This window comes from Haliaeetus albicilla, chromosome 2, assembly GCF_947461875.1.
Source record: "Haliaeetus albicilla chromosome 2, bHalAlb1.1, whole genome shotgun sequence".
NCBI classification, from domain to species: domain Eukaryota; kingdom Metazoa; phylum Chordata; class Aves; order Accipitriformes; family Accipitridae; genus Haliaeetus; species Haliaeetus albicilla.
Window position 1 is genome coordinate 26,633,820 of NC_091484.1, and position 26,852 is coordinate 26,660,671.

Consider the following 26,852-nt stretch of genomic DNA (forward strand, 5'->3'; position numbering starts at 1 on the left):
TCATTTTTGGTCTGGGGTTGGAAAGGGATTCCCTGCTCATCTGGCTGAATAGAACCAGGAGAGAGTTTTGCTCCCTAAATAACTTGGTGTGGTTTGTCTGCTGGGATTATCTGGGCATACTTCATCTCGTCCATCCCCGTGGTGTTCTGGACCCCCCCTCCTGTTCTATGAGGGACACAGAGTTTAGTCTTGTGAAAACACAAATGCTCTAGTTCAACTAAAATTGTTAGGCTTGTTACTAGTGTGGTCTGGCAAAAATAAATGCTCTGTGATATACAGAAGATGAGAGAAAATGAGTTAATAGTCCCTGCTGGCCTAACACTGGATGATAACCATGAAATATGGACCTTAGTTACTTGCTTTGGCTTCTGGCCAGTAGTACTAAAGAGCAAGTCGACTTTACTTGAATGGGAGAAAACTGAACTTAGACAAAAATTACTGTGTGAAAAGTTTGCTGTCTCAACAGAATAAGTCAAAATGTTATTTCTGGACCTGGGGACATACCAGGTGTCTATCAAGTATGGAAGTTACAAATACTGGTTTCCTAACTTGTTCAGCATACTGAATTATGAGTTTTTCATAGGATTTTGAAAGTTCGTGTCTCAGCATGTTTTGCTGGAATTTTGTTAGCCCTTTGGCTGTGTAACGTCTCATCAATACGATTTTATTTATATGGCTGTGGTATGAAAACAGAACATTGTTCAGCTTCTCCAGTTAGAAGTCAGTCAACCTTTGTAAGAGAGGGTTCATTATTTTCAGTTAAAAATTTGTGAAACTTGCTGTGCAAATCCCCGAGCACTGTTGGTCATAAACAGCTTATGATCCTTTAAACCATCAGACTACATGGAGGAGAAATGTGTCAGACTCTACGGGCCAAATTTCCAGTTGGCTCTCATTTGCCTGAAACATATGAAACACCGCATATGTGCCTGTGTGATGGTACTTCAATGCACAGTTAAGCATCTGTGTCCCTACATGGCTGCATGTGAATATTTTGCATGTGGAAATACCACAGTTCACTGCTGTGAGGTGTCACAGCCAGAATAGTCTTGACTCAGGGAATTTTACTTAATTTAATTCATTGCCAATTAACGTAAACTTTTAATTACTGATCTGGGTATTGAGAAACAAATATGATAAACTCTTAGGGAAAACACCTTTCTTCACCCTTCCCTGGGCTGAAGTTCAGTTCAGACACGTCTCCTGCCCCCTTCATAGTCTCCACTCCCTTCACTACATGTTATGCTCAGTCCCTTTGGTGAGGTGATGGGTGGCACAGGTCAGGATTGGAGCATAGTGATTTCTTTTTTGCTGCTCTTCATTTCTTACTAATTTTCTCAGCTCTTACACACAGGCCACCGTCCCTTTGGGGGCATCCCTGCACCAGTGTAGGCTTACCTGCAGGTGGTACCTCCTCTGGCATGGAGCACCTCGTTCCAGGAGTGCATCTCCAGCTGTGTCCCCAACATCATCCCCTGCTCCATGCCTCCTCCTGGATCTTCTTCGGGGTGGCCTCGCAGGCCTCCCACTGCTCCTTCCTTAGTGCCTCCTGCCTCTAGCAGCTGCCACCCTTTCTTAAATATGTTCACACAGAGGTGCCGTATGCCCCTCTGATGGGTTGGTGGTTTTGGGGTGCAGTTGGTAGCTGCCGCCTGCTGCCAAGCCAGCTGTGACCAGCACGGGGCAGTTCACAGCCTCCCTACACAGGTCACCCCTGCAGCCCTGCTACCAAAACCCTGCCAGTTATGCCCAATGCAGAGTCCAAGCTGATTTCTGCCAAAGGAAGAAAAAAGGTCTTAAAAAAATACCAGTGATACTGAAGTTTACTGAGGCTGTAGACAGCCTGGCTAATTACTGGGAGCTGTGTATGTGGGCAGTGAAAGCATCCCACACTGCAGTGCTCCGACTGCAGCTCTAACCTCAGCAGCCTTCAGCCGGTTTGAAGAATAGTTGGGGTGTCCCAGCGACTCCCCAAGGACCTGGAGTCTGTGCAGTGGAGACGGTCTGAGCCTGGCTGGGGAGCTGATGTAGCTGCCAAGTGTGTGGCCGTGGGTATGAAACACCCAGGAAATAGGTTCTTTTGGGCAATTTAATCTCTGGAGAGAACATTTACAATAGGGAAAGATTTTGTAATTGTCACATAGAATGTAATGTGGTTTGTTTCAAAGACCATTTTTCAGTGAAATATCCCGCGTTTGGTTAATACCTTCTCTTCACTGAGGCGTTTTTATGGCTTAGTCAGGAAGGCCATTTTGGTTGGTTTTGTTTGGTTTGGTTTTTTTTAGGAACATTGCACAGTACAGTGACTGGCATCATTATCAGCATAGCTTATGCCTTCTGAAAGAATCACACTACATTATTTTAGTGTTACTTTCTTCTGACTCAGGCTACAGTAAATGGTTTTGCCAATGTAGCTATTGCAGAAAAACTGTACCAGGAGAACTCTCCTACTGTAAATGTGCCTTTCATGGCAACTAATGACAAGTGACTTCACTCCTTTTTCCATTTAGCTTGCCAAATGATGCTGAAGCAGCATAAAAATAATTAAGCTTTAGACCCAAATAATACAACTTTTTTATAGCTTTTTTGTCCCCTTGGACACTGAGACTGTGGAATTCTCTGTTGTCCTATCTGAGGAAAAAAAGTACGTGGTCAGAGGAAAGAGATCGCTGGTGGATGTTGACGTCTGTGCATTGACAGATGATTGACAAGGCATAGTCACAGGATACTAAGTGATTAAGGTTTGTAGGCTTAACAAGGTGACACCCATCAGCTGAGCAAGGTATTCACTGAATGCTCTTAGCCCTTCCTGATTGCAAAGAGAAACATGAACTTGTACCACACTTCAGTTTCCTAATGGGGTCTACAGTCTTCACGCTGGAAAATGGCATCTTTCTCCCCTTTCATTACACCATGCAAAACTCAAATGTAGCTTTCCATTTAGGTGATTGCCGAGGAATTGTCTGGCAATGACGACTACGTTGAACTTTCATTCAGTGCACGGAAATTGGATGACAAGGTAAGCTGCTTGATATTAACCTTACTGAAAGATATAAGAATGCCTGTAAATATAATTTGATGAGATTTTCCCCGACAGATATTTTTTGCCTCATATTATTAAACACATCAGAGATTTCAGATGAATGTTCATGATGAGGCTTTCCTCAAGTTGCAAAGTAATTAAAATTAAAAAAAAAAAAACCTCAAGGGAATCTAATTAAAACCAAGATGAATTAATTACACTATAACGAAGACAATTTAATTATTTAAAATGCCACAGATCAGAAGTGCTTAGAGAAGTGAGCTTTCTGTAAGTAGTCAAAGATGCTATAGTTGAAGTAAGCATCTTAAAATAAAGCTAGAAAACTTCATAACAGCTCAGTCATGATATACATTTTGTTCAGCAAAACGTAGCTTGAATGTGAGAAAAAGACTCTTGCATATTTGTTTAAAAATTTGCCCTCTTTAATAAGAAAACTCTCCACTGACTCAAACCCTACTCTTCATTATAAGGACTACCTCTTTCTGAAAATATCCGTTGTTGTTTAGCAATATATACATATATAGCACCTCAAGCAACACACAGCCCAACAAATCCAGATGACTGCTTGTAAGGCACACTCTCTGTTATTTCAGTGTAATAGCAGACACATAATTATTTGTGGTAGTCTGGGGAATATCTTTATAATTAATAGATGTCATAGGACTATGACCCTTTTTAGATAATACGGCTTTACATATAATTGAAGATCGGATGATTACAATTATACTGGATCACAGTATCTACCATTAGTATATAGTCCCTCCTTATATATGAAACTGCTTCTAATTAGAAACATATGGTAAAACACTATACAAAAGTTTACAATTCTGATGGTCCAAGTGTGTGGTTGTAAACATTTGACATGCGAGTAGCTTAAAACCAAATCAGTGAGAGTACTTTTGGATAGATACATCAGGGTTTCAAAATCAGACCCTAACTGATGAATAATATTTTTGGTCGAAACTGCCAGAAAAACTCAGGCAAGCAGAAAGTACACAGAAAGATTAATAGTACTAGAATTTATTTAGAACATACAGGTAAATAACATTACTGTGCTCAGGATTAACGATCATAAATGATCAGGGCCTGAATTTGCCTCTCATCTGAAAGATGAATTACCTCTTCCTTCAGAGTTGCTGGAGTCTTAGTGTTTCTGAATTGTGTAATTTATTTAGGTGTCAAAATGTAGATTTAACAACCTCTCTTTAGACAGCCAGTTTTAGATGCCGTTTCCAAAGTTGTACACAAGTTTCTTCCTGTTCCACATGCTGTCATATCTAGAGAAAAGGAAAGGACATACACAACATAATAGGACTCCACTTGGTCATTCCTCTTCCACACATGTAAGATGTAATCTTGTGTAAATATTATGATTGCTTATGGCTCTTGTTGGTATAAATTAAAAGGATACTGCCAGAAAGTGCTTCTGAGCTAGGTCAGTGTTGTCTGGGCAACAGCTTTAGAGAGTGATTGAAACACTTTATGGGGATAAGTTAAGGAGGATCATTCTGAAATATTGCAAGAATATTGTCATTCTTGCTATTTTAACATGTCCAGTAAAGGTGGGCTTCATCTAATAAAAAATTCCTGGATGATGCAGAGTGCAACTCAAGCAATGACTCATCGTGTCATTATCTGAATCAAAACTCCTGTCTTCAGCTGATGAAAATCACTGGAAGATTATTACAGTTGAAAGAAGTCTTTCCATTTCCTCCAGCTAGAGACGTAGCCCTAGAAAAGGCTATGGCTTTTGGTATGGCTTGTAATGAACTTCAGCGTCAGTAGGTGCAAGGCACTATTAGTAATTATTGTTATTAAGGCTTGAAATTACTTAAATTGCATAGTTCAGCCACTGGTGAAAAAGCATGAGTGTTCAGGTGTCATATAAAGGTCCAAAAAAAATCAGAGAATTGGGAAGAGCCCATCTTGTAAAATCCTAAGCATGGTTTTGCGTGCCTCTCCCTATTCAGAGAAGCGAAGACCTGAGGAGGGATGTAACATCAGAGAAGCAGGCTGAGGTCAGGAACTGGCCTTGGAGTCTCCTGAATGACAGAGGAAGCCTGTGGAAGCAATCGTTCATGCTCTGCTAAACAGGGTCACCTTTCTAACCCCAGGGGTTCCTGCACTGGTAGCTGTGGTGGTGGCAGAAGGCAAGTTGAATCCTACTGTCTCACAACTTGCAGATAAAAGGGTTGAGGGAGGTTCTGGATGTGCTTTAAGAATAAAACAAAAACTAAATTCTTTCCATCCATTACCATCCGTGGTATCTTGAATGGACAGGAATTTTCCTCCTCCACCCTTTAAAGGAATACTCCTTGAAAGAGGATCCAGATTGTGGTCCTTAAATGTATGAGTGTCCTCCACTAAGGAAGAAGATGTAAACAACATATTTTTGGCAGATTAAACAAAATTTGTTGGTATAATTTAACAGGCAGGATATGTTTGTTGGGTTTTTTGGTTTTTTTTTTTTTACTCCCTCCACATAAAACTGCCAGTGTTTTAAAGAAGCCACAAAACAAGTAAAGCCTACTCAATTTTTCCTGGAGGGGTGGCTGAAACATTCAGTGAAAAACTAGGAAAGTCACAGGTATGAAAGTTTCCTTTAGTTAACTGACTTTGCAGAGATAAAGGTTATATTTTTTATTGCAGTGCTTGTTTGGAAGGTATAACTGCATTTTCATGTTTTATTGAAAGCCAGTCAGCTCAGATGGCACATCTTTGTTTCAAGAGATCCACTGAGAACAATTCACAGTGGAACAGTAACTTTTGGAAAGGTTCTATTGCATTTATAGCTGTGTCACAATTACCATAACAAGCAGCTACATTTTTATGGTAGCCATGATAATTATAAGCACTAGAGCAGGAAAACTGCTTTTCCTGTTCTGAGAGAGGCAGTTCTCATTGCTTGGGATTCTCCAGCAAATGTCTGCAAAATACAAGCTAATATTGCTTTTTTATATATTTCCCTGGTCCTAAACTACTACTACTACAAAAAAATCCTTCAATGCCCTGTCTTGCTGCTGAAGAATTTTCAAAATTATTAGTGTCTTTCAGCTACTTCAGCCCTTTTCTGAGGGACCTTTGACTTGACCCCCAAACCTGAATTTTAAAATGTGTCATGCTCTGAAGATTAATGTACTAATAGATGTGTCAAACTAGGTGCTCAGAAATGGAGGTAGTTAAATTTTTAAAGTTTAAGCCAGGTATTTGTGTTATTACTGTGTAACTGCTGCACATACTGAAAGAACAATGTGCATTATACCACTAGCAAATGCATTACATTAATCATTTCAACATTATTAAAATATCAAAACATTAAATGTTTATTGCTGCTATTCTTCTTCCAAAGGATAGTCTTGTGAGATAATGCAAAGCTTTGAAAACATTAATAGCTATGAAATAAAATGTTTCTTGTACATATCATTTTTGAGTTGTTATGAAACATCATTGATACTGAAGGATTTTTTTGTTTGTACCTTCATTCTGAAAGGAATTAGGCTTTGTTTTCGCATTGAAGGGGGGGTGTCGTGGTTTAACCCCAGCCAGCAACTAAGCACCATACAGCCACTCACTCACCTCCCCCCACCTGGTGGGATGGGGGAGAGAATCGGGGGGGGGGGGGGGGGAAGTAAAAATTGTGGGTTGAGATAAGAACAGTTTAATAGAAAAGAAGCAACTAATAATGATAATAATAACAATGATAAAATGACAATACTAGGATTGGAATATACAAAACAAGTGATGCACAGTGCAATTGCTCACCACTCGCTGACCAATACCCAGTTAGTTCCCAAGCAGTGATCCCCCCCCAGGCCAACTCCCCCCAGTTTATATACTGGGCATGACGTCACACGGTATGGAATACCCCTTTGGCCAGTTTGGGTCAGCTGTCCTGGCTGTGTCCCCTCCCAACTTCTTGTGCCCCTTCTGATACCCTTGGCTGGGTATCAGAAGCTGAAAAATCCTTGACTTTAGACTAAACATTGCTTAGCAACAACTGAAAACATCCATTGTGTTATCAACATTTTTCTCACACTGAACCCAAAACATAGCAGTGTACCAGCTACTAGGAAGACAGTTAACTCTATCCCAGCTGAAACCAGGACAGAGGGGTAATATCAGCTATCATCCAGCATTAAAATCTTTCCCTTTAGGTGGTATTGCCTTGGTAGTTAAAAACAGATATTAAAATTACTCCCCTTGTGCTGATTTGCTGTTTTAGCTTTCATGACACTCAGCTGGGGATGATACTATATTTTAAGTCTTAGATAAAATCCTGGTTTCCTTTCTGAATTTTTCTGCGCTCCAGGGTGCATTCTTGGGATGCATCATTTTGAGGTGTTTTCTTTCAGATAACTTTTCTTATCAAACTTGCGTTTGATAAAGAATCTGTTAACATTAAGCTTTTACTCAGCTTCAATCAATATACTTATGTGTGAGAAGAGGCAGCTCAATCTTTTTTAACCCTATCACTCTGGATTTTGGTGTCACTACGATTGAACCAGCACCCTCACTCTCTGCTTGTTCTCTTTGCTATGTAGTAGTAATTAGGCAGAATTTGATTACCAAAGCCCCCTGTATACTAGCAGTTTCAAGTGCTGGATGGAGTCTAGATATTAAATCTACATCAGGGCCTTGAGGCAAACTCTGGAGTTACAGACTTTGTTGGGGTTTGTGCTGATTCTACACACTCTTACGTTAAATGTCCTGTAACCATGTAATTGGAACAAATAGGCAAACATAACAGCTCTGCTGTTCAGAGCTCCATGTGGTAAGATTTAACAAATACATATGCACATCTTTGCATCAGTTTCTAAACGTACCATTACCTTTTCTCTAGTAGGAAAAGAAACAGATAATTCACAGAACAGCACTCTGAACACAACATTGATAGGTGTCATCTTTAGGGCATGGAAAAGACTTTAGGTTGCTTGAGCCTTGCCCAAGGCTTCATGGTCCCTAAGGACTCGCTTCCTTCTCCAGACATTCAAATTCAGGTGTCTCTTTTGAAAGCCCTGATTTCTTTGCTTGTTTTGCAGTTGTGGAATTGTAAAAATGACCTAAAGACAAATTTGACCAAAATGACGTGCCCAGACTTTGGCTAGCATCTTATCCAAAGCTGTTCCCATCCCAATGGCTGTCCAGCTAGTCAAACATAAGTATGTTGGGCATTTGGTGAGGAGAAAATCATAGAACTATGCATATTACAGTCATTTTTACACTAACGCTTTTATAGAAACACTAGGAGAGCAAACAGAATTCCTGACTTCCCCAAATTGATGTGGAGGTCTGTGGTTTTGGATATGGCCAATAGAGAAGAATAATATTCATATGCGTAAAGTTAATCCTGTGGCTCTTTTGAAGAGGAAAATGAATAAGGGAGTTGAAACTACAGAAAATGGGCTGAGTACATTTGAATTCTGCTCGCACAGCATTGCACAGTTAGAAATTTGAATTAGCCAGCTTTCCCCCTCCAGCTGTGGAGGGCTAATGCCCAGCTACTCTTCCGCCCTCCAGCCAGTATGGCCAGAAGAAATGAGATGTTGCTGAAACAAAAGAGGCTGTGGCCAGACTGCAGCAACACTTTAGAAAGCAACTTAATTTAGGTTTTTGTAAGAACACTCAAGGTTGTTAGCTGGATGCAAGACTAGGGAAAGGTGTTCTGCAGTGCAGTGAGTATGTGAAGCTCAATGTCTGTCACAGATTTGCTTGCACTTAGAGATATCAAGTAATTTTCTGCATTCTCACGCTCTGTTTGTCATCTTAACATGGGCCATGTTATCACACCCTAAAGAGGACTTGCTTCTCTAACCTTCTCTAATCCATCTTGCCAGTACTTGTGTTAGTTGGTAGCAGCACAATGTCTTGGCCAATTAACTTCTGTCTTGAGAGGGTGGGCAAATAGGGTGAAATTCAACCCCACTGTAGAATATGCTTCAAAGGGCCTTGCGTGATAAAACTGGTGTCAAAAGACCAAACAGGTATGCAGACAGAAAGAAACAAGCTAGGTGGATGAAGGAGCTAAAGCTGAGGTATCTGGACTGGGTGTAAGAAGGGACAAGAAAATGACATTTTACAGTTCTGCCTGCCATGATTGAAAAGTCAAACTAAGAACAACAGCAGTGCCATGGAAATCCTTGTGGAACAAGGACAAGAATGAAATATTGCTGAGAGACCCAAGAGGTCTCACTAAAACCATGCTGGTTCTCCTTTTTCATTAGTAGTCAGGGAAGCACCAGTGCACTGTGCCTGGAAAGCCCAAAGAAAGAGAACTTCAAGAGTAACCTGTCCTATATTTTATTTTAGGATTTTTTCAGCAAATCTGATCCTTTTCTGGAGATTTTCCGGATTAATGATGATGCAACCCAACAACTTGTACACAGGACTGAGGTAAGGAATAGGGTTGGATTTATTTTCCAAGGACACAGGTGGACTGTCAGGAGGAGTAGATCATGCTTCCCATGTCACAAAGGGTATTGCAAGCACCCACATTTAAAACCACTTCTATCTCTTGTGTAATTATTGACTTGTGGGTAACAGGTCTTGACTTATGCACGAGAGTAAAGGAAGATGGTACTGAAGCCAAAGATCCAAATTTAATTAAACTGGCAGATATTGTTTGAAGGTCAGGAGTTATACATATTAAATTTAGCCCAAACCATGCTACAGACAGTATCATATTTTCCCATTAATACTATGTTGCATCTTCATCTCCTCCTCCCAGGTTGCTGGTGCTAAAGAGATTTGTAATCTAGGTGTTTTACATTTGTTTTCAGTGTCATTACTGCTCCTGTGGTAATGACTGGCACTGTCCTAAAAAGTAGCATTTAGGTAGTACAGGGTGGAGCTGTGGCAGGTATTCTGGGTAATGAGCCTGTCTTCCTGGCAAGGCAGACCATGTGTCTGTAAATTGATGCTGCCCATCCCCATTGCCCAGACCTGCATCACTTCCATGGCTTCCAGTTCAGGGATGTATTCCACAACCTTTCCCTTGTGAACTACGCTCCCACTGAAGTATGGCAGTGCTGGGGCAATCTCTGTAGCATGATCTGTGTATGGGTCCCCTTCCCACCTGTGCTCCTTTTGGGGGCTTTCCAAAGGAGGAGTGTGGCAAACTGCAGGTTGCGCAAGGGCACATATCCCAGTGCATGTTGTTATGCAAACCTCCAGCTGAGCTCTGCTTTCTTCTCTTTCTGGTGAATGTACTGTATTGAGAATTGTGGGTCTTGTTAGAATTCTGTTTGGAGATGTGCAAATGTTAAGGGTTCCCTTCATTTCTTTTCACTTGCAGGTTGTGATGAATAACTTAAATCCAGCCTGGAAGACCTTTAAAGTGTCTGTAAATTCTCTGTGCAGTGGAGACCAGGACCGCAAGCTAAAGGTCAGAAGTCATTCCTACTTCTTGAATAGTTTTACTCATAGAAAACAAAACTTTGTCTCTCTTTTTCAATTAGAGATTGCTATTCTGCACTGCCCTCTTCTTTGATGGGAAAGATGATCATACAGCTGCTTTGTGATTACCACAATCAAATTAAGGATGCAGAGAAGTGGTAATCCACTGTAATCAGTAGGTTATGCTCTATACTTCTTAACAGTAACCTCAAAAAATGATGGGGCTGTTTTTGCCAATCAGTTGGATAATTTGACCCAGCATCATTTAAGTGGTGGAAATATACTCAAGGGAAGTGGCAGCCCTGCCACCATTTTAACTACTATTTCCTCACTTTTATGTCTGGAGACCCTCTGTAAAAGAAACACTGAATTATGAGATCTGTTATTATATTTGAAGAATAGGGTGGCCACAAAAAGACATGTGCTGTTGTAATGACAGTGTTACTAGTCAGCAGAAAGATGGATGGTTGGGAACTTGGAGCTTTGTGTAGAAAAATTCATCTTCTTGTAGCTAATTTGGCTTAAATCAAGGCTGAATCCAACTGTTCATGTCTTCTAATCAGGTTTAAGGTTAATCCTAAATTAAAAAATGTTAAACGAAGGGCACTATCCCCTGTGTCTATTCAGCCAGTTGGACCTGATGAAAGGACATTGGACCCAAAAGTATGTCTTTTTTTTTTTTCTTACCATACAAAATTGTCTAATAAAAATTTTTCCTTGTCCCTGCAAACCTTTCTTCTTTCATCATTATAACTGCACAACCCTGCAGAAGCGGTATTGTAATTTTTCACTCATTACAGACTGCAAGATGTGCTGTGCAGATAGAAAAAATAAAATGCCTGGTGTCTACATGTTACAGTGCATGCCACAAATGGGTGGAAAAGGTAAAAAGGAGTCTTACAAATGCTTGGATTTATACTGGTCATGCTGATGTGATTTATAACTTCACAGAATTAGCACTGTTGTTATGGAACATCAGTGGTACTGACACAGTGTTTGTATGTATACATTTGTATGGTATTGGGGATGCACAAGGAAGACGCAGGTATGAATGGTTATCTTTATATATTGTTTGTGTGCCTGGTGGCGCTGTTGGGCAAACGAGATGAGTCCAAGGACAAAAGAAGTACCAAAAGAGCGAGGAAGTTTGACAAAACAATGAGACATGTAGCAAGGAAAAGTGAAGGATGATGTAGATGGAACATAGGATACTTAGGAGGCCAGACCAAGATGTTTATGACAGGTGCATCTGACATGTTGGACTGAAGCTCAGCGTCTCAGGTGCTACAGGGAAGCAGTTGTGAAAGATCCTTCCATCTACCCCTTAGCTGTGTAAATGGTCAGTCCAGTTGTGTTTGCATGTCCAATGGGATTGAAACAGAGTTGTAGCAGATGAAATAGAGAATGAGGTGTAGGGAAAGAACAGCCTCCATTTTAAACTGCAAACAAAACTAACAGTATTGGCTGAAGAGGATTTCTAATGCAAATGAAGCAATGTAGAGGAGTTATTTATTGTAGCATGTGTAGGATGACAGTAATGTGAAGTGTCAGGATAATGACTGTTATCTTGGGAGGCTGCAATTTTATAAATTTCCTGAGTAGATTAAATATCTGTAAGTTAGTTGCCTGAAACACAGAAGACAAGTAAATTACTCTGTGTTGTGTAAGCAATATAGATTTCCTTATAGAGCTTTTGCTTTTGAATGGAGTGAGCTATGAATGGTTTGGAAAGGGAAGATGAGCAGTTTTTTGATGTATTAGAGAGGGGTGAGCCGCTGGTGGGACATACAGACAGAGGTGAGATGGTTAAAGCAGGTGGGAGTACTGTAGCTGCTGCAGCATTCTGTGAAGGTGAAAGGGAGCAGAACTGAAGGGGGCAATGCCAGAGAATCTGGTATAGTCAAACTGTGAGATTCTGAGAGGCTGAAGAAGAGATGTAATGTGACAGATTATCTGTGTTACGCAGCCTCTCTGAGGGTGTACTTTACACAACCAGATGCAGAAGGTTGCACCCTGCCTCTTCCTTGGCACAGGGTCCCAGATCACCTAGTCCAGCTTACACCTGACAGTCACTAAGAGCAATCGGTTGTGCCTGCCCTTATAGGATCTGCTTCTTGAGGTAGCTTAAACTGAAATGGGTAACATCCCATAGTAATGCAACTATATAGGTTTGAGGCAAGAGATGGATCAGATTTCTGCCGCTCAAATGAAAAGCACAATTAGGACAGCACTGCCTTCACCACATTGTGTATATGAGGCCTTTAAACCACTTAGATGAGAAAACCTAGGAAGTGATGCAAACAAAACATGATGCCTAGAATGTCAGAGCAAGTGGCAAGTCCATAATGATAGAGAAATGTGGTTCTGGAGGGAGAAACATGCTTTAATCTCTTTGAAATTGAGGTGCAAAAGTGTGAGAAAGGCTGAGATTTCAGCTTGGGCAGAATAAGATGGGTCTGGGAATAAAGGGGGTCTTTGAGCTATGAGCAGAGAGACAGTAGTCACGTTTGTTTGCAGATGATACTGCCAAAGGAGAGGCTGAAGAGGGAGAAGTGAAGAGGGACGAAAATAGGGCTGACTGTAAAGATGAGGGGAAAGTCAGTGAAGGAATGGGTGAAGGAGAGAACCAGGGCAAGATGGCTCTTATGAACCTATGGACAGTTTCCAAAATAGTCTTGATTCTGCAGGATATCTTTTTCCTTTTTTTGGAAAATACATGTTTTTATCTGTGTATGCAAGTATTTGCAGGCCCTGATTTAGATATCTGAGTATTTGCCTGAGGCTGCAGTTCAGGCATTTGCAGAAAAGCTAAAAGTAGTAAGATTTGCACCAGATCATTCATGAGTGCAGAAATATTTTAAAATTAATTGTGGCTGTGAAATAAGAAAAAAGCTTGAAGCTCTTTAAAATTCAGGCCCTTTATACCTTTTGGTGGATGTAAGATAAGGCTGCTACGGTAGAGCAGCCCCCAAAATCACTTATGTTTGTCAGATAGCATATAGTACTTGTCAGATGACTATTCTGTTTGCTTTTGATATGGACTGTAACTTAGGAATTTGATGGCAGGCAGGACAGAAGAATGGGAATTATAAGAAATAGAGGTGAAGTATCTGTGATGGGTTTAACACTGTATGAATGTTTATACTTCAATTTACATTGAATAAGCATTCCAGTCTCCACCCTACCATATTTTGGAACATTTTACTTTAGTTGCTTTGTTTCACTTCATAAAGTATATAGCAATATGTTACTGCTAAGTGTTGGAAGAATTCCCTGTGCCATATTTAACGTGGGGAGATTTAGTGTATTCCAGCTGCCTTGCTGAGCATCAGCTTCTCACCAGGATTGCTTGATCACTGTGAACGGTAATTGCATAAGGCTGGGTATTTTCGTACCTGTACCTGCTGTTTTTATTTGCATACTCTGGGAGGCATAATCTAAGTCAAGGCTTTAAGAGGCACCAGAAACGCTTGGCAGGAAATGTCAGCTTGTGGAAATTCTGCAAATGGAGGGAGACTTCCTAACAACAGCAAACACATTGCAACCATCAGTACCTTTGGCTTGCCTCTGTAGGCTATTTGGAGCTCTGAAGTCTTGGCCTTTTGTCCTGGTTTCAGCTGGGATAGAGTTAGTTGTCTTCCTAGTAGCTGGTACAGTGCTATGTTTTGAGTTCAGTATGCAAGAATGTTGATAACACACTGATGTTTTCAGTTGTTGCTCAGTAGTGTTTAGACTAAAGTCAAGGATTTTTCAGCTTCTCATGCCCAGCCAGCGAGAAGGCTGGAGGGGCACAAGAAGTTGGGACAGGACACAGCCAGGGCACCTGACCCAAAGTGGCCAAGGGGTATTCCATACCATGGGACGTCACATCTAGTGTATAAACTGGGGGGAGTGGGGGCAGGGGGATCGCCACTCGGGGACTAACTGGGTGTCGATTGGTGGGTGGTGAGCAATTGCACTGGGCATCATTTGTACATTCCAATCCTTTCATTATTGCTGTTGTCATTTTATTAGTGTTGTCATTATCATTATTAGTTTCTTCTTTTCTGTTCTATTAAACCATTCTTATCTCAGCCGACGAGTTTTACTTCTTTTCCCGATTTTCTCCCCCATCCCACTGGGTGGGGGGGAGTGAGTGAGCAGCTGCGTGGTGCTTAGTTGCTGGCTGGGGTTAAACCACAACACCGTTCATCTCTGCCACTGAAATCACTTGGGTACTGAGCTTAGTGGTCTGTGTTAAGAGGAATGGGAATTAACATGGCAAAAATACACTAAACCAACTTAGTTTAACTTAACAGAATTTTGCTCTTTGTAAGTCTGGCACCCAAAGAAGCCTTTATACTGTCTGGGCATTTGAAACTTTCTTGTTTAAAATGTGTGTTTAGAAAGATAAGATAAGCAAGGTCACTAAAATCAAAGCAACCAGTAATTAGGGTCTCTCTCAAAAGTATTTTGCTAGCATCCTTTACAAAGTCTGTTAATTTGAATTCCTTATGGGCTTTAAAAAAAAAAAAATCTAATTTTGCTTTGTTTAGCTGTGGTGCAGAGAGCAGTTATTTTTTCATTCCTTTCAGGATGCCTTGTAAAACTTTATTGCAATTATTGCTGCTCTAGGTTTTATTATGAAAAAGATATATTAGATTTATGAACCTACTGAGCTTTTCTTCCCAGACATTGAAACCATCTGAGAAGTCTTGTCACACTTCAGTGCTGGTCATAACTTCTTTTAATGCTAACGGTACAGACAATTTGTGTATGAATTGAAGTAAACAAAATACCTCTTTGATCCAAAAGTAGTGTGTTGCTTTTCTAATATGTAAAAAGATTCAGTTCACAATGGTAATTGCTGACAAATCTGAGGGAGGGATAAAATCCTCCTGAGAGCCATTTTTATCCTTGTCTGCTGTGCTGAAGGTCCTGTAAATTGTGGAACTTTGGCATTCAAGTTTGATTCCAGCATGTGAGGTATGTTGCCGTCAAAGGTTTATCTGAAATGCAGCCTTGCATTGTGAGTATCTTCTGGTAGGGATCATCTACTGTCCATCCATTCTAATAGTTACAGGGTTCCTCTTTTTCTAGAGGGGTCCTAGTAATGTACACTGAAAAAAAATCTCTTTTTGTTTTCGTATTAGATATTGTAATACCTGGGATGTAAACACCTAACAAGGTGCTGTAAAGGCACAGGCCAAACAGTGCACATGGCACAGAGTAAGAATATCTTCTGCTGAGGCTGTGCAGAGAACCTCACAGAAAGCAATTCTGTTGATAGGGAAAAGTAGGAAAAGAGGCAAAAAAACCTGGAAGAAAAACATTGCTGCAGGTGAAGTAATAAGCTGCAAGGAGAGGGGGAAGCATGTGTCATATCTGTATAGAAAGTCCTTTCCATCTTCCACCCACAGAGGGGAAATTTTCAAAAGAAGAATGTCCATTAGATATTCTTCTACTTTTCAAAAACCTGTATCTTGCAACTGCATCACTGTTGTCAGTTCGTTTATTGTTTCCTCCCTGCCTAACCCGGATTACGGATGATGAGCCTGATCCTGATGACATTTATGCACGTACGGTTATGAGTGGCCCCCACAGCCGTGGTTACCAGGGTGACTACGTACATCAGGTCGTAAGGCCTCTGTGTGCATGACTGGCTCTTTGCAGCGTGAAGCCCTGAGACATTGCTGTTGCTTACCTTTGGGTAACCATGAGAAGGTTGCCTCTTCCCATGCCCTTTAATGAGGTTAAAACCTGGTTCTGCCATTCTTCCCCATTCTCTCTTACGTCCAGTTGACTTCCTTGTCTCTGTCCATCCCATCTGTTGGACCAGCTGTGTCTTAGCACATGAATTATATGTTTGGTTTTCTGGTGAGGGGTCTATCCGCATATGCTTGTAGGCCCCAGTATATCTATGATGCTCTAGTGCTAGTGAGATGCATTCAGGGGTTTAAAAGTCATGTGATTTTCAATTAATTTCCATACTAGGACCTTTACAAGTAGCAATACATTGGCCTTTCCAATGTGAATTTTCATAGGTTATGAATTTTCTACATTTTTGTGGTAGATCATTGTAACAAGGTCTTCTTGAGAGATCTGCACTTTGCTTAAATTTATAATCTGTACAGTGCCTCTTCTGCCTTGTTGATACTGTTATATAATGTGATCCTTGCTTACATTATTAATAGAAGAAGCTCCACAGTCTACGAGAAAGATTTTGATGTTATGCTGGATGAAAATAGGCAATCACTTTATTTTAATTTTATAAATTTAAAAGATTAAATTAAAAAATTGTTATTAATTTAATAATCTCTTCCCAAGGGTCTCTTATGGCATTTTGGGGGTGGAAGATTGGGTCTTCCTCAAATTGTTGTAACCATATTTCTTTCTGATTTCTTCAAGTATTGAATCTTTCATGCAGAATGATGGAACATTAGGAGAAAAAGGTTTCTTAAAGGTCCGTGACTGTATTGGCTGCTCCATTCTGAGCTAAGGAAAAGCAAACAGCAGTGGTTATTTTGATATTCTCTGACTTATTACTGCACTGTTCTTTAGATCAATAAGCTTTCAGTGACTTTTAATACTTGTCTACAGCTCTGCTTATACAGGTATATTATAAACTGTAATCCTTCAATAAGCCCTCAGTATCTTTGAAACCCAGTGGTGAAAGTAACTGAGCAGAACCTGTGAAGAAGGCCAAGTAAGGCTTAAGAGACAAGCAATAAGTAATACATTCAGACAAATCCATTAATGCTTTTATTCTTTCATAGTTTAGCTGTCATAGAGTGTTTGAAGCACTGATGTGGAAAGATACGGTTTATGGTCAACAGCAATAATTTGTACAGGACTTAAAAAAGCGTGTGGCACAAAGGGCGATTCAAGCAGAGTCAAACGATGATTAGAAAAGCATGAACTGAAGGATTTCACACTGTTCCATAAAAGAAGTCTCATTTGTTGTTGCTGTTTTCTTTGGGCTTTTAATTGCATATAGAAAGAGACTGGCACCAAGAACGAATTACAACGTAGGCTAGGCTTGCTGTTTATTTACTTGATTGGGTGATTAACTACGCAGTTCTACATTGTCCCCTTCGATTTACTCACAAAACTAATGCCAGTGGAGCCAATCATTTCCTCCTTGCTTACCCTGATGTTGCTGAAGAGGTATTTGCATGTGGAGTCCTTCTTATGGAAAGTCTTCAACAAGAGAGGGGGACTCAACCTTTACATGTCTTTAATATGAATCAAAAGATGCCTTCAAATGACTTTTTCAGTAAGTCGTTTCTTTTTCACTAGGTCAGGGCATTTTCTTGGAATCTTTAGAATAATTGCCTCACTCCTGGAGGGTGCAGATCTTTCTTTATAATCTGAATAGTATTTATTTATTAGTCATTTTAAGGATGTTATCATGTTGTGAATTTCCAGAGAAGTTCTTGTAAAGCTGACTGTGCAGCTGACAATTTTAAATAATAAAATGTTCCTTCTTGGCAGTCAAAAGTAACTCAAAAAAAAATAGGCTTAAATATGGGGATGTGGTGTATATTTAATAAACTTATAGAAATATTTGTATAAGTTCATATTGCTTTACCAGAGTATGAGTTTTAAAACAGCCTTCTGAGAGGATGATACATTATTTTGAGGATTATTATAAAATTAAAGTAAGTGACACACTGTAAAAGCCAATTTCTGAGACCTCCTTGCATAAATGCTATTGGACCTCCTTTCCCAGTAAATGATTCATTAGAATACTACAATTCTTAAATGTTTCTCTTGCTTTCTCTCTCATATTCCCATTGTTCTCTCTACGTGCCTGTGGTTGCAGGCACTACACTGATGACTAAAACTCAAGTGGCCTACTTCACGAGGTCTATGGTGATTGTGGGGAATTTGTTGCATCTACTCACCCTGTTCTGTCAGTTTGGGTTAATCTGTAATTTAGCAATTGATTTATAATATGAGTGCCTCCTGAATTCATCAATCACAGCAGCGTGTTTGGAACCCTGATTTATCTGAGCATGTCAAGGACTGATCTGATCAATCTTCATAAACTCTGTGCAGGTGGGGTGCAAGATTTAAGATCATCCTTAAAGCAAAACTGATTAACTCTTAGTGCATCTGATCTCAACTCACAGATTCCTTTTTTTTTTCTCTCCCCTTTCCTTGGCTGTATTCTTGATAAAGCAGTTGAAGGTGCCAAGGAAGAAAATACCAGATTGCAGTGAAGATTTAGGAGAGAGAAATAGACTCAAGAAATGAGCTTGATCCCATTTTTTTTAAAGTCAAGGGAACTCATTCTGATGACTTTAATAGGCACTAGTTTGTTCTCCATTATTATAACTGCTGAATATATAGCAAATTAATTGTCAGATTAATGAATCTAGATTTGGGTTAATTGATGTTTGTGAAGTGTTCTGAAGATGAAAGAGCTATCTAAATGACAAGTGTTGTCACAACAATTGGGGTGCAAGTGGATTTCACAAGGGAGAGATCATCTGATACATGGTGTTTACAAAGTAAGGAACTGATATTCACATCTCCAAGGCTTGGGCTGTTGATAAAGATGGTGGTAGAAGCCTGAAGAGCTGGTACATATGAATAAAATGGGCAGGGTAGCGAGAGACAGGAGTCTTACTCCCATCCATTGGGTGACTCTGACAGACCAAATTTCAGAGTTCACCCTGTAAAAGGATTTTGCTTCCTGTTCCTTACCAGAGGCCCATGAGCCCTGGGGCAGAAATGAAGAAACTTCCCCCTGACATTGCAAGGAGCATTCATTGTGTGAAACAAGGGCAAAGACAGGACAGCAAACAAGCAAAAATGTTGTGTGTGAATTTGTTTGCCTGGATTAGGGGATCCAAAGAGCATTTTCTCTGTTTCTCTTTTGCAAATAAGAGAGGATTGCCTCCAAATAATCTGTACATTGCATTTATTGTGAGCTTTCTTCCAGCTGCTTACTGCTTCTGTGGTTCCATCCCAAGACAAATAAATACAGCCTTCTGCAACTTTACTATGCAAGTCATCAGTATGAGAAATGTTTTGAAGGGTGCACTCTCACCTCTCTTGAGCTGTCTTTGAAAGTGAGTTTTAATCCCCAGAGATGAAACAGAGGGTCCTATAAGTGCTGCCGACTATAATCCAAATCAGAGCCGTCTGGTTCCTTCACAGGGCAATAGCTGATAAAGTACTAAATCCCATCCCTGGGACTATTTAAACTGAGACAAAGCAAAGCCCTGGTAACGAGGATCAGTTCCACAGTGGAGGGTGGGGCGCAGGGGATGCTGATGAATTAAATAACCTCTGCCTTCTTCCCGATTTTCAGATCACTGTGTTGATAATGCACTCAACACCCTACAGACCCCAGTATTAGCTGCAGAGCTGCTTACTGTAGAAGTTTAGAAACAGTGCTACCATTTTGAATTCAAAGAAGTAAATGAAGCTCTGCTTTCACTAAAACAGATCAGGATTAAGGCTTAACTGTAACCTTGTAAAGCAGCTGAATGCTGTAGCGAGAGAATTTTGAAGTGTTGCATATCTTAAAGAAAATCCGTCAGTCTCATACCTTTGTGTCTACAGGACATTTTGCTGTGTGACTTACAGTATCTCATGCTATTAAAAATGAGAGAAAATGAAAGTGTAACCAGTTTTTCATATTCTTTTTTCATTTCTTTAAGTTAAGACTGGAAAGAATAGTGAAGGCAATTTCCAGACAATCTCATTTCAGACTCTCATAAAGTAGCAAAGCCTCACATTGGCTGACATACAACCAACTTAACAAAGACCCTTAGTTTCTTTTCAGATAACTTTTTTTGAAAATTACACACTCATGGAAATTCTCTTGTTGTTAAATCTTGTAATAAATGTATTCTTTGCTATGAATGATATATTTTTGCTACTTAAATAGAAATCTTACCTTAAAATTGTACTCATAAATCATGTCTTTATACACTAACCTACTGCCACACAAAAATGGTTACATATTGCAGATAATAAGATATGTGTATTTTAAATGGTAGTATTCTCAGGGAACATAGCAGTGTCAAATTTAAGGTAAAATAATATATTTGTTTAAAAAAAATTACAGTAAGTATCTTCAGGGACCTAATTATAAATTAATGTTTGTGATACTTTAGGCAGTATTAGGGCAGAAATAGCTATTAAGTGTGTCTAAACTTTAATATTTTGGAAGATGTCTCAGTACACAGGGGTCACTTGAAAAGCGTGAACTTTATCTCACACTGGAAATATGTATTTAGCCCTTCCGTACACAGTGATCTCACCTACCACACATGCTGTTAAATGCGATCTGCATTTTCCATTTGACAAAAACATGTTTCCATCCAGCTAGATGATGTACATGTTTTGTAATGTGTGCATACATGTGTATAATGTATATGCACCATACATAATGAATGGAGCTGTGTCTTGTAATAAAAATGTTTTATCTGCCTTACCAAATCGAAATTAACCATGTTTATCGTGTACATTGGTTCTCCAAATGATTCTGAAAATGCTCGATAGCCATGCTCTACAGGACTCCCCAGAAAAAGCATTTAGCAGATCACAGCCCTCCTTTTGGTAATACTAGAAGAAACGAAGGCTTTTGAGATCAGAGACTTCAGTGTTTTTGTGGATAGTTGTTGTTCTCTTTGTGCATTACAGCTGCTAAAACATGCCAGGGAACTTTTACCATAGGGTAAAACTTAACATCACCGCTAGCTCTGAGCTTTGGCTGGGATTCGATGTTAGGATAAAACTTGTTTGCGACACCTTCATCCCAGTCCTCCTCAGTCAGTGAGAAATCAAGACTTGCTTGTTCACTATGAACAGTGGAGTTGTTTTAGTGGTCTGCTTACCAAGAGAAATGCCACCAGTGCATTTTCAGGAAGCCTGGGAGGAAGGTGTTCTCCTGTCCCCCTCTGCTCTGAGCTGCCAGTATGGCAGCCCCAGCTGTGACGCTCTTCAGGGCTCCCCGCTGACTCCAGCCAGCTGCAGTGCAGCAACCCTTTCCCTATTCTGTGTGGCTGTTTCCAACGTACTATTCATAGAAGTCTTGCTCAACAGAATTGTTCAAAGTGGCTGCTAGCTTAGTGTATCCAGTTCGTTGCTGCTGCCGAAGACCTCGAAAGATGTGCAGGCTGTTTTGGGGGTAAGACTTCTCTGTGACCGTGGAGCTGATTCATGACCTGAGCCTGACAGCAGTTGTGTCTGCTTTGCCTGAGATTAACAAAGGGGATAGTGTTTGCTATCACAAACATACTGATCCTTCCCCTTCTGAAGAGTACATGGATTGTCTGTACATTCTTAAGTGAAAGAGGAGGCAAGTAATCTTAGAAATCATTTCTCAGTATTACAGACTCTTGAGTCTTCTAGTCTGCTTTCCGAAGAGATCATAAAAAAGGCTATGGCTGGCCTGCCCCCTACACCCTACATTGCCTTGGTCTGAAGTTACAACATATGAACAGCAACAGCATCAGCAGTTGATCTCTTCGACAACTGCCTAAGGTTTGTTCAGATCTACTAATTGCCTGTTACATTGTTGACCATCGCATTACTAGCCTAGAGTTCCTATTGAGTCTCCTCATTTATTTTATTCCTGAGAAATTCCAGGATTTACTGATAGCAGTTTCTTTCTATACTAAGAAATCTCCTCGTGGGATGCCAGCAAGATCTGTTTAGTCTCACACACTTTTCCACACTCTTGCCAGTACTTGACAAGTGTTCAGCACTAGAGGAGTATTGGACAGACAAGGACTTTGTGATGCCTCTTAAACAATGACAACAACAGCAGGACAAGTTCTGTCATTCATACCCATCTCTTGAATTAAAAACGCAGCATTTTACAGAACAGCATCTCAGAGATCTGAAGAGTAGTATCATTTGCAGTTTTAATGTAAATTAAGTATATATGGGACCTTGAATCACATCAGACCTCCTAACTAACTGCAGGAGCCAACATACTAGACCATTGTACTGAGTCCCAAAGAGGATAAATGCTGGGTCCATTCATCAGTTTCTGTTGACAGCTTTTCCTGGAATAAAAGAAAAGAAACAAGGGATGGGAAGAAATAGAAGAAGTTGTAAGAAAGCTTTCTGGTTATCTCTGCGGGGACCAGATATTGTTCAAGATAGTCATAATTGACCTGGAGAAAAGGAAAAATAGGGTAGCAAAATTTGTAGGTGACCAAATAATCTGGGATTGTTTTGACTTCAAAATGTCACAAAAGGATCTTAATGCTAATGATTGGCACTAAGATACAAAGAAAGTCAACAAAAATGATCATAGGAAGGCTTCTTTCTGCGAAGAGACTAAATTCAGGCTGAAAAGAAAGATAATCAGGTAGTTCTGAAGTCATGAATGACTTGGGGGAAATGACGAGGGAATGGTTTGATTATTTGTCCTCAAAGTACATGAACTTGAAAATCACGATGACCAGGCACAATGCTTAAAACAAAAGGAAGTTCTATTTCCATAAGACAGAGTTCAGTGATGGGATATGTTGTCAAAGGACATTGGGACACCAAAAACAATAAATACGCTAAAAATGGGACTAGACAAATTCATGAATGATTATTGCATTGGCTGGCTATTAACAGCATATATCAGATGCTCTGTCTAGCTTTAGGTGAACATAAAGTTGTTGACTGCCAGTAACTGGGAGAATATGGTGAAGTAAAGAGGAATGTACCCTTCCTTGTCTTATATAGTCTTTCTTTAAGTATTTGCTAGCATCTGACAGAAAGATGATACTGGTACCATGTACTTTTAATATTTTCTGATGGTGAATACTTGTAGCTTTCAAGGTGAAATTTAAGTGTTGATTTTCATCTGAAAAAGCTCTAAATGGTTAGGGTTTCATAACTTGAGAAATTGTGCATATTCATAGCAAGGGTATGCATATACTGCTCGTGGTCATGGTGCAAGGTTTCTTCTCCAGTACAGCTTCATGAAAAGTTGTAAAGGTAAATGGATTATTTAGAGCTGAAGTGTGTCTCGTTTGCTGTGTATGAACACATAGATAAGCCAGGCTAGTCCTTTGCTATTCTATAGCAGCTGCAGTAGAGCACAGGGAATTCTGTGTATGTCTTCAAATACTCACCCCAACCCTAGTTAGACATGCACAGCCCTCTGCTGCGTTTCTTTCTTGTATGTATTAGCTTACATATTTCAGAAAAATACTACCCTTCAACAGAATCCCTGTTTGTTATCAGCAATTTCTGTTTTTTAATGAATCCATTTCTAGTTGCAAGCAAAACCTCTGAAAATGTGATGACTAGATGTCTGGAAATGCAGGCTTATTTTTACAGGCTAATTAAAAAGTAGGCTACACACATTAGGCAGTCACATTTTGTCTCTTAGGCAGACAACAGCGTTTCAGACTCCTGCTCTTCAAAATATTGAAAAAAATACTTTGCTACAGTTGTGCCAAAAATGAGTCTTCAACTCATGACCAGGCTAAAAGCTAAAATGCAGGAGTAAAAAGTTTGCCTATTGTCAGATTTCAAGGGTATTTTCTTCATAATACTATAAGCAACCATTCATGTGTAAAAGGGAACTGGGAAGGGGGGAGGAATATTGCTGCAGACTGATGGTAAATGTTATTAATAAATGAGTTACATCGATCCAGGCAGTGCTGAAAGTTATCATTTAAGTGTTTTGTGATACTGTCACTAAGAAAGGAAGGTAGCAGGACACAGCCAGATTATCTGACAGAGGTTCCTTGGGGAAGGTGTCTCCTTCCTCCCCAGGTGCCCGCTCCCCAACCTGTCTCAGCTGTCTGGGAAGAGTCAGGATCTGGCCATCGGGGTCTTGGGCATGGTAATAAAACCTATATGCCTTCCCATTTTTCATTCAAGTATTGGATCCCTCTGCTGCAGTTCAGCCCTTCCTCCATCGCTTGTCCCTCTCCTGGGAGTCCTGGATGTCCCTGGCTCTGACACTTGGCAGGGGCTGGCTGAGATGGGGGAAGCAGAAGCATGGCCTGGCTCTAGCCATTCCCCTTGCCAGTCTGGGTATGAGGAATTCATGCAGGTCAAAGCCTACCAGCCCTGGGGAGGGCAGAGGTGAAGCAGAGTGGCTGGGCCAGAGCTGGGCAGCAGAAGGAGCCACGTGTGGTTGGAATTGAGGTTGTGATAGTATCAGTCCCCAGTGAATCTATGGACATTTGAAACTGTGAGTCTGCTGCAATGATATTTTATGTCCTGTCCCTGAAACCTTATCTTGTGCTATACTGAAGCTGTGTTAAGGGCGTGAGATAATGGCATTCCTCATCAGAATGCAGCATGTGCTTCTCCAAGCAGACTTATGAATATGTAAAACTTGCACAAAATAATTAAAAATCACTAACTCATACTTTTAATCATCTCATGCACATTTTAAAATTTAGAATTGTGGTTTTAGTAGCCTAAATTTGTTTGTTCACAGCACTTAAACCTTTAATCTCCTTAAGAGCTTTAAATCCTCGACGCTACATAGCTTTAAGGTGACCTGCAAAAGTAAAATACAGGATCCTGGTAATGTAATGTTCACTGAATGTTCTCCTAGGCTGACTTGCTCCCATTTTCCTGGCTGTTCAGAGCATTAAGCAGGTACTTGTAAAGTTGTTGACATTTGAGTTCTTTCCTTCGGTCTTTAATGACACAGAAACAAAGGCTTGATCTATCTTATACACAGCTTCTTGTGCTGATTCTCTGGCTGTTAATTTCCTGCCTTCATACAGAAAGCAACACATCATTCTGATCACCACTATGTGACTGTCATTGCTGTGTGCACAGGGACACACTCGCCACCAAATTTAAGATCAAGGTCAGTTACAGGATAAATATTCAGAGGCGCTTAGGAGGTAAAGGTGAAGTTCGGAGAAGAGGAATAAGCCAAAGAAAGATACTCACTTGGTAGTCTTGTATAGGTGAGCATTCCTTTATAGGCAAATAGCTGAGGTTTTCTGTAAAACCAAGTGTTTTCTCCACAGGATATTACTTTTAAGCAGTCTTTCATTTTTAAAGGAATGCAGAGGTTTGCCTGTGGTTAATTTAAAAAAAAATTAGATATTTGTGTTTCAAGGAGTACAGCATTAGCAGAGGCCAGTACTGGAATCTGTCCTGCTCGTGATATTTTGGACATAGGAGATGTGTCCCCCAGTTGCAGCTGCAGGTGCAGTGACCCTTCACAACTCCAAACACTACAGATTCCAGTGAATTCTGCAAAACATAGGCATATTTTTAGTACTGAAAGCTTCCCTTATTTGTTTGCCTGGACTGAGGAAAATGAAAAGATGCACACTTTGTAAGAGCTATTCTGTTAATAGTTGCCAAGAAAGATCTCCTTCCTTCACCTTCCATAGTCTATCTGTCCATCAATTTATGCTACTCAAAGGATATCTATTGCTACAGTATCTTAGTCAGTATTGTGCAAGTTTTACTTGTTGGAAACATCCAGAATTATTGATCATTTTTCAGAAATATTGTCCTGTATCTTTTAGGACAGTTTGCACAAAATTCAGTGATGCCAGGATCCTTTTGTGACTTTTAGATGTGTGCTTCCACTTGATGTTCTGGAGAAAGAGAAATATCTGTGCAAGAGAGTCCTACAATAGCAATCCCACAAGAGCACTTAGTGAATAGCCTATTTATGCCAACACAATACTGTGCTGAAGGAGAGCCTCGAGACAGCAGTGTGTTCACTCCCTTTTTCACTCATCACTCTGCTCATACCATCTTTATGCTTAACGTACGTCTCCTCAAAACAGTATAAATACAAAGAGCCAGACAAAGTTTGTCAGGATTTTCATCCCAACTTTTTTCACCAAAACATGCTGCCTGGTTCAGCTGAAAAAATTTGAATCTATGACAGTTTTGCCAGACTATTCATCAAATGAAGTCCCTCCAAAACCAAATGTGTTTATATTTTGCTACTCAAGACAACATTTCATAGGTAAATTTTCTTCTCTTACTTTAAATTTTAAAACTGGGAATTGAAAGCCCGTGACTTTTTCTGGGTTTTTTTCGGTTTGGGGCTTTTTTTAATTGGTTTGGATCAAACAGGGCAAGTTTCTGCAATGTGTTTTGCAACGTCCAGTAAAGGTAGCGTTTCACGTAGTTCTGTTCCTGTGCAAGGAGACTGGATAGCGGCGAGCTCAGGATGACGTTCTTGGGGGACAGGCAGTACGCAGTCAACATCTTTGCTGTTCAAGTGCTTGATTCAAGCCCCCTCAGAAAAGCATATTTTGGAGGAATACATTTCACGTAGACAAGTTCTGCAGTTCCCAGCTGTCATGTATGAAAAGGGACCCCTTTAGTCATTTTCATTTTCTACGTGGTATATTTTGTAAATGAAGTATCTTGAGTATATTGTGGGAACCTTAAAATACCTTGTAAATTTGGAATAGTACTTGGGAAGTTACACTGCCATTGGCTTTGTGATAAAGTACTGTTTTCA

General features: G+C 40.1%; 1 protein-coding gene across 7 annotated transcripts in view; it reads left to right on the top strand.

Annotated features, from left to right (window-relative positions):
* CPNE4 (copine 4) overlaps window positions 1-26,852 on the top strand; it is a 246,293-nt gene that overhangs the window by 143,375 nt on the left and 76,066 nt on the right. For 6 of the 7 annotated variants that reach the window (XM_069811730.1, XM_069811709.1, XM_069811755.1 and 3 more), the window contains 3 exons: window positions 2,945-3,019; window positions 9,350-9,433; window positions 10,335-10,424. In XM_069811730.1, the coding sequence (XP_069667831.1) occupies window positions 2,945-3,019; window positions 9,350-9,433; window positions 10,335-10,424 (249 nt within the window). The remainder of the gene's footprint in view (window positions 1-2,944; window positions 3,020-9,349; window positions 9,434-10,334; window positions 10,425-26,852) is intronic. The other variant, XM_069811747.1, reaches the window with a different exon arrangement.